Source organism: Asparagus officinalis, chromosome 8 (genome assembly GCF_001876935.1).
Source record: "Asparagus officinalis chromosome 8, Aspof.V1, whole genome shotgun sequence".
Taxonomy (NCBI): domain Eukaryota; kingdom Viridiplantae; phylum Streptophyta; class Magnoliopsida; order Asparagales; family Asparagaceae; genus Asparagus; species Asparagus officinalis.
The window spans coordinates 102,377,488-102,387,099 of record NC_033801.1 but is presented as its reverse complement, the minus strand read 5'-3'; the positions used below and the strand labels follow the sequence as shown (position 1 = coordinate 102,387,099).

The 9,612-nt window shown below is 35.1% G+C and overlaps 2 protein-coding genes across 3 annotated transcripts in view; both read left to right on the top strand.

Annotated features, from left to right (window-relative positions):
- LOC109851192 (APO protein 4, mitochondrial-like) overlaps nt 1-3,661 on the top strand; it is a 13,092-nt gene extending 9,431 nt beyond the window's left edge. Inside the window, exons 2-3 of the mRNA XM_020421227.1 lie at nt 1,230-1,489; nt 2,760-3,661. Coding sequence (XP_020276816.1) covers nt 1,236-1,489; nt 2,760-3,462 — 957 coding nt within the window. The 5' untranslated portion in view covers nt 1,230-1,235 and the 3' untranslated portion in view covers nt 3,463-3,661. The remainder of the gene's footprint in view (nt 1-1,229; nt 1,490-2,759) is intronic.
- The window catches only part of LOC109820166 (CRIB domain-containing protein RIC10-like), a 3,605-nt gene continuing 897 nt past the window's right edge, over nt 6,905-9,612 (top strand). The window contains exons 1-4 of one of the 2 annotated variants that reach the window (XM_020386267.1): nt 6,905-7,050; nt 7,824-7,914; nt 8,015-8,112; nt 8,230-8,317. In XM_020386267.1, the coding sequence (XP_020241856.1) occupies nt 7,851-7,914; nt 8,015-8,112; nt 8,230-8,317 (250 nt within the window). In that variant the 5' untranslated portion in view covers nt 6,905-7,050; nt 7,824-7,850. Of the gene's footprint in view, nt 7,051-7,803; nt 7,915-8,014; nt 8,113-8,229; nt 8,318-9,612 lie in introns of both variants that reach the window. The other variant, XM_020386266.1, reaches the window with a different exon arrangement.

Below are 9,612 nucleotides of genomic sequence, written 5' to 3'. Positions count from 1 at the left end.
GGGTACGGGTACAGCCTTACAGGACACAAAAAATTGGAAAAGGTAGGATACAGGGACATGACTATACATGTATGTTATGTACATTTATATGTTTAAAATTTATAATTTACATTAGATAAATGTTGTTTTTCCATTTACATAAGACCAATGTATAAGAAATAGATGTGAAGTGTAGGATATACGTCCAAGAAGTGTATGAGGAGTGTTTTAAATTAAAACATGTATTATATAGTTGAGTATATGCTAAGCAAACATATCATATATTCCAGAATTGTCCAAGAAGTTTCGGTATGTGTACAGGTAGGGGTGTGTGTTGGGTACGGGTATGGCTGCCTTACGGAAGTACCCAGGTAATATAGCTTCTCATGGATACCATGGTTATCATTATTTGATAAAATTTGATGCTTCGTTCACACAATGTTGTAACTCATTTGCTTACATTATTACTTTTAAGAGCACACCCTTAGTGTAGCCCTGTTTTATGAAGCCCAAGTGTTAACATGTTTAGCACTTGGTAAGGTGGTGGTCTGATGATTGAGGAACCAGACTTGGTGAAGCCCAAGTGTTAACATGTTTAGCACTTGGTAAGGTGGTGGTCTGATGATTGAGGAACCAGACTTGGTTAATCCATCTACCTCTTGGTAAGGTGGTGGTCTGATGATTGAGGAACCAGACTTGGTTAATCCATCTACCTCTTTGCACTTGGTTAAGTTTTAATAGGACAAAATTTTTCTTGGAATTGTGCAACTTGAGTTCCCTTTTGGGCCCCTTTATTTGTCTTGGCATACCTGAAGTTTATTATTCTGATTTCTGAGAACCCTTTATTTTATTCTATCCGTATTTTATAATTAGCATGAACCAATCGTGAAGTTTTATTATACCTGAATACTTTAGTTTTGTCATGAAATATTTTACTTGGTTCTTTTGTTTATGTTTTACTATAACTTATACCATGGGCTGGAAGTAGGAGGCATGTCATGCACAAGACTAACAATAGTAATCTTTGTGAGAAACCAAATATTAATGATATTTTCAGCGTAAAACATCTTCAATAAAAGTCTAGAAGCTTTCTGTTTAACACTTGTAAGTGTTAATATATTTTTCTTCTATTCTTGCAAAATAACTTCCAGTCGTACGTTGTGCTAATAGATTGCAGATTCAGTTGTTTCTTCTCTCCATAATAAATCTTGTAAAACTTACATCTTCAACATTTGAACCTTCTGATACAGGTTTTTATGGCTCTAAGACAGAAATTCCAGCATTATCTCAGGGAAGAAGTCAACTGGTCCCTTATGCATTTAAGATATTATAGGTCGAACGTTGACTGGAAAAGACTTCGTCCTATGATCCTTAAAAGAATAAATAATAGGGTCAATGACTATCCGTTGAAGAGCATGACTCCTGTAGCAAATGATGTCCTTGAGTCCCAAAAACTTCTGATCCAAGGTGTCTCTACTCTTCTCAAAGTAATCCCAGCGAAATCTTGCAAGTAAGTTATATGAAATCTTTTAAGTTCATATCTACAAGTAATTGTTAATTAGCGTTCTCTGTAATAATAGACACCTACATATTTGCTACAATATTCTTGTGCAACATCTTGTATAAAGATGCGACAGTGAGATAGTGACCATTGACATGCATATTATTTGATACTGTTGATAGGGTTGTAAACAGGCAAAATATAGGTATGATCCATGTAATATCCATACACAAAAAAACTCCTGGTCAGAGTTTATTATTTTTAATTGGTTCACTTGTCTTCCATTTCTTGAAAGTTAATGCTATTTGACATTGTCATTTAATGTAGTGCACATTCTTAGATGGAGAGTAAGCAACTACCAAGAGTGCACCGTCTGAAGAGATCCTTGTGAATTACTGATATAGGTACCTAATCGAGATAAATGGAACAATTCAATAAATATTTTGTTTTTGTTGTTTAGATTACTGTTAATATATTTATTTAGCTAATTAATTAATGCATGAATTAAAAGGCATAAAAGAGTACTGTCCATCTTTTGATTCTTTGAATAGTATATTTTTCCGCTGTTTTCACGCAAGGTTTGATGCATCAACTGTATCATACCGAATTTTGAGCATGTTTGTAAAATATAGCTGAAACCAAACTATATAGTCGATAATGGCTAACAACATTTAATACATGCTGATGTAGAATAATAATTCTAACTACGAGATATGAGGTTTTAAGTAATTGAAGTTGAACAGGTAATGCAATATTAGGAACAAATCATTGAATTTAAAGTTTGTGATTAAACTTGAAATTACTTTATTCACCTATAAATCCAATACGATACTGCTAAAACCACATAATATCTGATACTTATACCAATTAGCAATAAACATGCAAAACAAAATCTCGACCAGTTTTGAAGTTTCAAACCTTGTTTCCACATAAACAATGCACCACAACCCAGCATGCAAAGTTCCTGCATTGCCTGAACCACGGTTAATAGGTTCAAAAGTATAGACATTCTTTTTAGTAAATGTCTGAGATATAATTCCTTTTCTAATTCATTTCCTTTTTAAATTTCACAAATCATCCCTGAACTTTGGAGTGTTTTGCACAACCCTCCCCGCACCCCCAAACTTTATAAACTAGAGAACACCCTGTAAACTTTTCTTACTAAAATATGATGATAGTTAGTTAACTTAGTTTAAGCTGCACTGTGCTTGGCTTATGACATGTTTTAGGAACTCTGTCCCTATTTACTTGATATATCTGCTATATTGCCCTTTTTAAGGTACTGTCCCGAGGTATACATTGGTAGCAGGGGCCACCAAATCAAAAGCTGCCATGGCTTCAAGCGTATCAAGAAGGACCAGGAGCACAGATGGATTGACGCCACCGTTAATGACATCCTTAGCCCTGTTGAAGCCTTCCACCTCCAAACCATGTTCCAGCCAATGATAAGCCACGACCAGCGTTTTGACTTCGATCGCATCCCTGCAGTCCTCGAACTCTGTTTCCAAGCCGGAGCCAAAGTTTCAGATGGAACCTCTTACAACCTAACACTAGATGCAAAAGAATTGTATCAGATTGGTCAAGAGACTCTGGATGCATGGGAAAAACTTAGGGATGGAGTCCAGAAGCTCCTGTTTGTGTACCCAGCCAAAGTTTGTGAGCACTGCTCAGAGGTTCACATTGGGCCCTCTGGCAATAAAGTTCGCGCTTGTGGGGTTTTTAGGTATGAGGGGTGGCGTGGGGCCCACCGGTGGAGGAAGGCGGGGGTGGATGATTTGGTGCCTCTGAAGCTCGTGTGGCACCAACGGCCGCATGATCCTGAGGTGCTTGGGGATGCTGGACGGGGGTATTATGGTCATTCCCCGGCTGTGGTGGAGCTATGTATGCAGGCTGGTGCTAGAGTGCCAAAGAAGTACTTCTGTATGATGAAGCTGCTGGGATTAACCCCTAATGTTGTTGAAGAAAAAGGTATGAAGGTTTAGATGAGGTTTAAATGAGAAAATATTGGGATTTGTATGACCTCTTTTATAAAAAAATAATAAAGGGGAAGTATATCTACTTCAGCTATTTCCGTCGTTGAGAGAATTAATATGGCGCTTTGAAAGCAAAAAGAAAAATGTTTGGAATGTGCAAATATGATGGATTATTGTAATATTCAGTTCAATAACCCTGGGGTTATGTTGGTGCAAATATGATGGATTATGGTCAGTATTTTGTTTTAAAATTTTGACGCACTAACCATTTGTATAGTTACAACATGGTACCGTCTCAATTCAAAAAACAACAGCAAGCAGATAATACTGATTCACTTGGGACTACTCTAAAGCATGTTAAATATATAAGCCATAACTTGCACTGTTGCCAGCAGCATCAACAACCTTAAACATTATGCGAACAACATATGCAAAATGCTTATCTATTGAAGGGGCTGTTCGTTGGGGATGTCATTAATATTTCAAACACCCAGTGAGGCCATTTGACCGCGATTGTTGTATGCGTTTTGACTATAGATAAAAATTGTACAAACACAAAATCAAGCTCTTGATAAATAAATACCACATCCAAAACCGCTCGCTTGCTCACAGGCGCATACACAAATTGAAGATGGTAAAAAAAAAAAAAATCATAGTTCCACTCTAAGATTTGTAAACTATTCTGAAACTGAACACTTTTGAAACTAAAACCTTAAAGGCCAAAACACAGCTTGTGCAGTAACAATTGTCAGTAGAAATACTTCTCTAAAGACCTCCGTCAGATTGTTACCAAATGTGAGTGAAACACTGCTGTTTCTTCTCAAGAAGATCTCTTGGGAGGAGACAAGCTTTGCACAAGAGTAATAGTTGTGACAATAAGCAATATTCGCAATACCATACCTGAAAAACGTAAATGAGCGAATGATAGAAGATTTACCCAAAAAAAAAAAAATCTACTGGAGTAAACTTCACCATAAATCCAAAGAAACTAGTCAGTTCAGCTTACATGGGGTACGTGAAAATAACTTCGCTCAGGTCTGTCTGCACAATTAGAACTACATGGGATCTATCCACAACTGAGTGAATACTCAGGTTTTCTTTGTTTTTAGGGTTTTTGGGGGGGGGGGGGTGGTCTATCCACAACTCCACTACTTTAAGATTTCTGAGCCTGTGTATAAGGAGATATTAATGATGTCTTATTTGTTTTCAATCAATGGAGGTACAAATGTTCTAAGGTAGAGATTACTGTGGCTTGTGTCATGTTTTGTATTTTTCTATATACTGAGACAAGCATTGGCTGGTAGTGTTTATTATGTGTTGAGAAATATATTTGTTCGAGGGCCAAGGAGATAATTTGTTGGCGTGATGAATTTGTTTTATATGCTGTAGTGAGTATTGAATTATTGGCATATTACCAAGATGTGAAAAATTGTGCCGGGTTGTTTTTTTATTAATTATCTGATGGATTAATTATGAACTGACCTGGATCAATATTGGTTGGGAACTGAACACAGGGTGTGCTTGGCAAGCCACGTAGAAGTGGGTTAGGTCCGTCCTGAGCCCTGGCCCTCTTATATTCTAAACTAGTTATTGTTTGCACTAGGAGACGGTGATTCAAACTAGGCTGGTTTAATGGCCAAAATTTGGTCTCAGTTGAGTTAATTTTAGCAATTTTTTTTGCCAAACAAAGAAGCACTCAAAATTGAGCTAGGTACTCTAGTCCTAATCTAATTTTAGAGGGTTGCCGAACACAATACCCTAAGCTAAATGAATGTGAAATTCACTGATCATATGATTTGACTAAGTTCTGTCTTTTTTCTTCAACAAAACAAAATTATACGGTGGTCTCTTGATTATATTTAACAGAGAAAGCTGTTTCTAGGATCTCCAAAGTCAAAAACCTGTATTATATTTGATAAAAATAATAATAAATGGAACAGCTATTGAGGGATTGACGTGCTAGCTGTTTTTAAGCAAAGCAGGCGAAAGGTGGCAACAGAGATTGTCGTGTTACTCATGAAGCAACCAAACAAACGTGAGCCCAACAAATTTTCAACATTATTTAATAATTTAGGGCCCTTATGGCCTCTTATTATGGAGGGGTGTTGGTATCATCTCAGTTCAAATTTTGGATACCATGTAAATGAATGGTGCAGTTACCCGTAGTTAGAACATGCATCACATACCAAGCTTAAATACTTTTTAACAAATTATTACTAGGATGCATGATATGTACCTAATTAACACATAACGATAATGAGCATCTTATTAGAGTACCATTTTCCAGTCGGATGCTAAGACATTGCTAAATAATTTAGCTTATGAGGGTGAAAGTCTCTCATTGTTAGATTATATTTGTGCTACCATCAAGATAGAGGCCGCAGCCTTCCCACAGAAACGCTTCCCCTTCGTTCATAGGGAAGGAAACAAACCGGTCCATGCTCTTGCTAATATTAGGACTCTTAGGGTCTGTTTGGTTCTCTGTTTTTGGGTGGGAAAGAGCCCGAAACCTGCCACAGATGTCCCATCTGTGGCAGCTTTCGAGCTCCTCCGAAACCAACCAAACGAACCCCAATGTTGTTCTTCATTCATTTTTCCTTAGCGAGATACAAACTGATGTTTTAGATTCTCCTTAAATAAAAATTTGCAAGAGTTTTCAAAAAAGAGGCATTGGTCTTTATCTAGAAAGAAAACGAAAGAAATTACTTGGTGTCAAAATACAGAGTTTAAGTATAAGTCCTCTATAAACATAGGACCTACTAACCAGACGCAACCACTGAGCTACGTTTGTAATGTTAAGACAAAAAATGTTGGACCCAAACTCTGATCAAAATTTATGGCTCATCAAGAACACCCCCCAGTGGTACAAAACTAGTTTACGGAATGCACTGTGTAAAAAGCATGTATGATGTAATCATACTATAAATTTCATATCATTTATTCATTCCTTGCAATTGTTAAAAGGTTATCATTCACGAACCCTCACAGTTTAAACACTCATTATTGTAGTAGCGAAAGTACTTTGAAGTTAAACTCTTTTATTTTTCAGTAAGAAAGTATTTTGAAGTTCGTGGAACTTAAGGCGAACTTACACCAAACTGCATCTAACATGTAATCCCACTTCTTTTCGTCAGATACACGTGTCATATCAGCATCTCCTGGTTTGCTGCTGATCTAATTACAATGAAAAATTCCTCAATATGAGACCAATAGGGGGGACAAGTGAGGTGTCCCCCTCCTATTGGATAATGAGTTGATTATCATTAATGATGATCAACTCATTATCCAATAGGAGGGGGACACCTCACTTATCCCCCCTATTGGTCCCATATTTTGGGTTCTTAAAGAATTTTTCATTTTTTATTTAGGCATTGCTTGAACCTTGACTAATAATTTAATATTAGGAAAAATTGCTTCAAGAACCGAAGCAAGACCAAGCTCTTCTTTCTCTCTCCAGGGAATCTTTACCACCAATGCATACAAGGTTTTGATGCAACACAAGAGAAGAAATGGACAAAGATGAAGTACCACTCCCTGAAGTAGAAGAGAGAGGACAAACTCTCCTTTGGAATTACTAATTAGTCATCTTCATTAAAGGTACAACTTCATGATTCTTGTCGTTATTGCCCGACTTATTTAAATGTTGTCCTTTGATCATGTGACTGGGAACTTAATACAGAGAAAATCTCCTCTACTTTTTATGGATTGAACCTTGATAGATGCAGTAAAATGTACTTACGAACAGAAAAAAAAAATTCCATTGCTTTGAGAAGGAAGGAGTTCACAAATTTCTCCTCGGTTATGGGGCATTTAAAACACATCAAATGCTCTTCTTTTATATCATTATGCAGACCACTCTAATTGTACTAACCAAAAATAAATAAAGATTCCATTTCTTTGTGGGATTTCTCTTTTGTAAGGAGTTCAAATATTTCTCGATCTGGTCATCATCATTGTGAGAGATGGCCATTTAAGACACATCAAGTGCTCTTCATTATCATAGGCATCCATCATAATTTGTATCATAGCAACTCATTTTCTTTGACTTATAGTTGTCCTTTGGTTATGGTAAATGGGCATTCTATTTCAAGAAAACCCCTTATAGTAGCTTTCCACCCCCTCCCCGAGGCAAAAAACTCAAAACAAACAGCCCCTAAATCTTGGTACAAATGTGCTTCCTAAGAAATAAATAAATGTTCCGTTGTTTTGAGAGAAAATGAGTTCATAATATCTTTTGGGTCGTATATATATATCATTCTGTGAGATGGATATTTAATACGCATCAAATGCTCTTCATTTATTGTAGCAACAATTACAATTGTATTATTTATCTTGTTTTCTTCCTCTTAGTCACAATCTTTTGGGCCTAGGGTTTGTTGAGTTGGGAGCCTCCTCTAATGGCAGCTACAGCTAAGGTGAAGGGGTTCTTCAAGGGATTCAAGTACATTGCTCAAATATTTGGTACGTAGTGCCCTTGCCTAATTCTAGTTCTCACTTCTTTCCTGATCATTGAGAATACTTTTCTCTTTTTTCCTTAATTATTTAAATTTTTTTGTTGCAGTTTATAAAGATCATGAGTTAGAGATTGGTTATCCAACAGATGTGAGACATGTGGCACATATTGGATGGGATAACTCCTCAATGAATGCCCCCAGTTGGGTAAGTAAGATTTACATGCATTTTCCTTTATTATTATTATTATTATTGCATTAAGATTAATTTTCTTGCTTGAGTATTTTTCTTACTTTATTTATGTTTTTTTTTTTTTGCTTTCAGATGAATGAGTTTAGGACTGCTTCAGATTTTTCCTCAAGCTCCCTCAGCAACTTTGAGCAATCAAGGGAAACATCTTGGGCCTCTCAAGGCACATTCTTCATCTCATGATTAATTTCTTAGCTATAGTTGCTTGTGATTTTAGATTTTCGTGATCATTAGAGAAGAAAATTTTAGTCAGAAATCATATTTATAGGATGAAATTTATATCTAGAAATTAAAGTGTCAGGGTTTTCATTTATGTCGTTATTTTCTTCACTTTTGGTGAGTTTCTTAATTAAAAAAAAAAACTTGCTTTAGTTTAAATTTATCCTTAGATAGCAAATATCTCATAAGGCGGAGATGAGACTAATTGACAGAGTTAAGTATTTCATCGATAAGGTAATAAAGAATGGATGTGGCAGAATAATAGATAAATTAAGTTAGTCTTATGATTTGAGAAATTAAAATTTATTGTCTATCCTAATGGGGGTGTTTAACTAAAAGTGAATTGAAAATGTGAAAGTTACTTTTTTTGCAAGTGAGAAAGTGTACCCACGTCAGCATGCAAGTAAAATATAGTATTTGTTTACAAAGCTATATTGTTAGTGAAAGTAGGAAAATAAAGATGAAGTGACAATATTATTTCATTTAATTAATATTATAAAATTATATTATATTTTTAATGATCTTTTGGAAGCCACAAGTAGACGAATTGAATGTCAATATTATTCATTAGATAAAATTACTCATTTATTTGTTTAATAAAAATAAATTATTTGTAAAATTTGCTTTATCCTACCATCCAGTACTTGTCTAATGGTTATAATGTTTTTTACATTTTATATTTTTTGTGTAGCAGTTGTAGTAATTTGAGGATAAAGGAGCAAATAGTAAGAATTCAAGGGACTAATATAGACAAGTGACAAAAAATAAAGTCAAGTTTTGAAAGTTCGATATGCATTGTCTATAGAAGGAAAATAAGTCATCCGGAGCTCTTTTGTGTTTAAAAAAAATTGAAGATTAAATTAAAAGTCATTTTCTAATTAATAAAAGTGGTCCCCACTTCATTTTCATATGACATTGGCACTTTTTTAGGGGAAATAAAATATGCATTAAATCCTACGTGGCATAATTTTTGTGTTACACTTTTATATGTACTTTCAATAAAAAAACACCTAAAATGATAAGAGCGAATCACTTTCTCACTTTCGCTTTTCACTTTCATTAAACAAACGCCCCCTAAGTACATGAGATCCTTGTAAAGTATGAATTATATAGTATATTCCAAATGAAAAAAAAAATCCGGTGTCTTAGATTGATATTTGACTTTATGTTTGTTTAATTTTTTATTTTAGAAGAAAATGTGTACATTTATCATATTTAAAGGTCTGAATTGTAAGAACC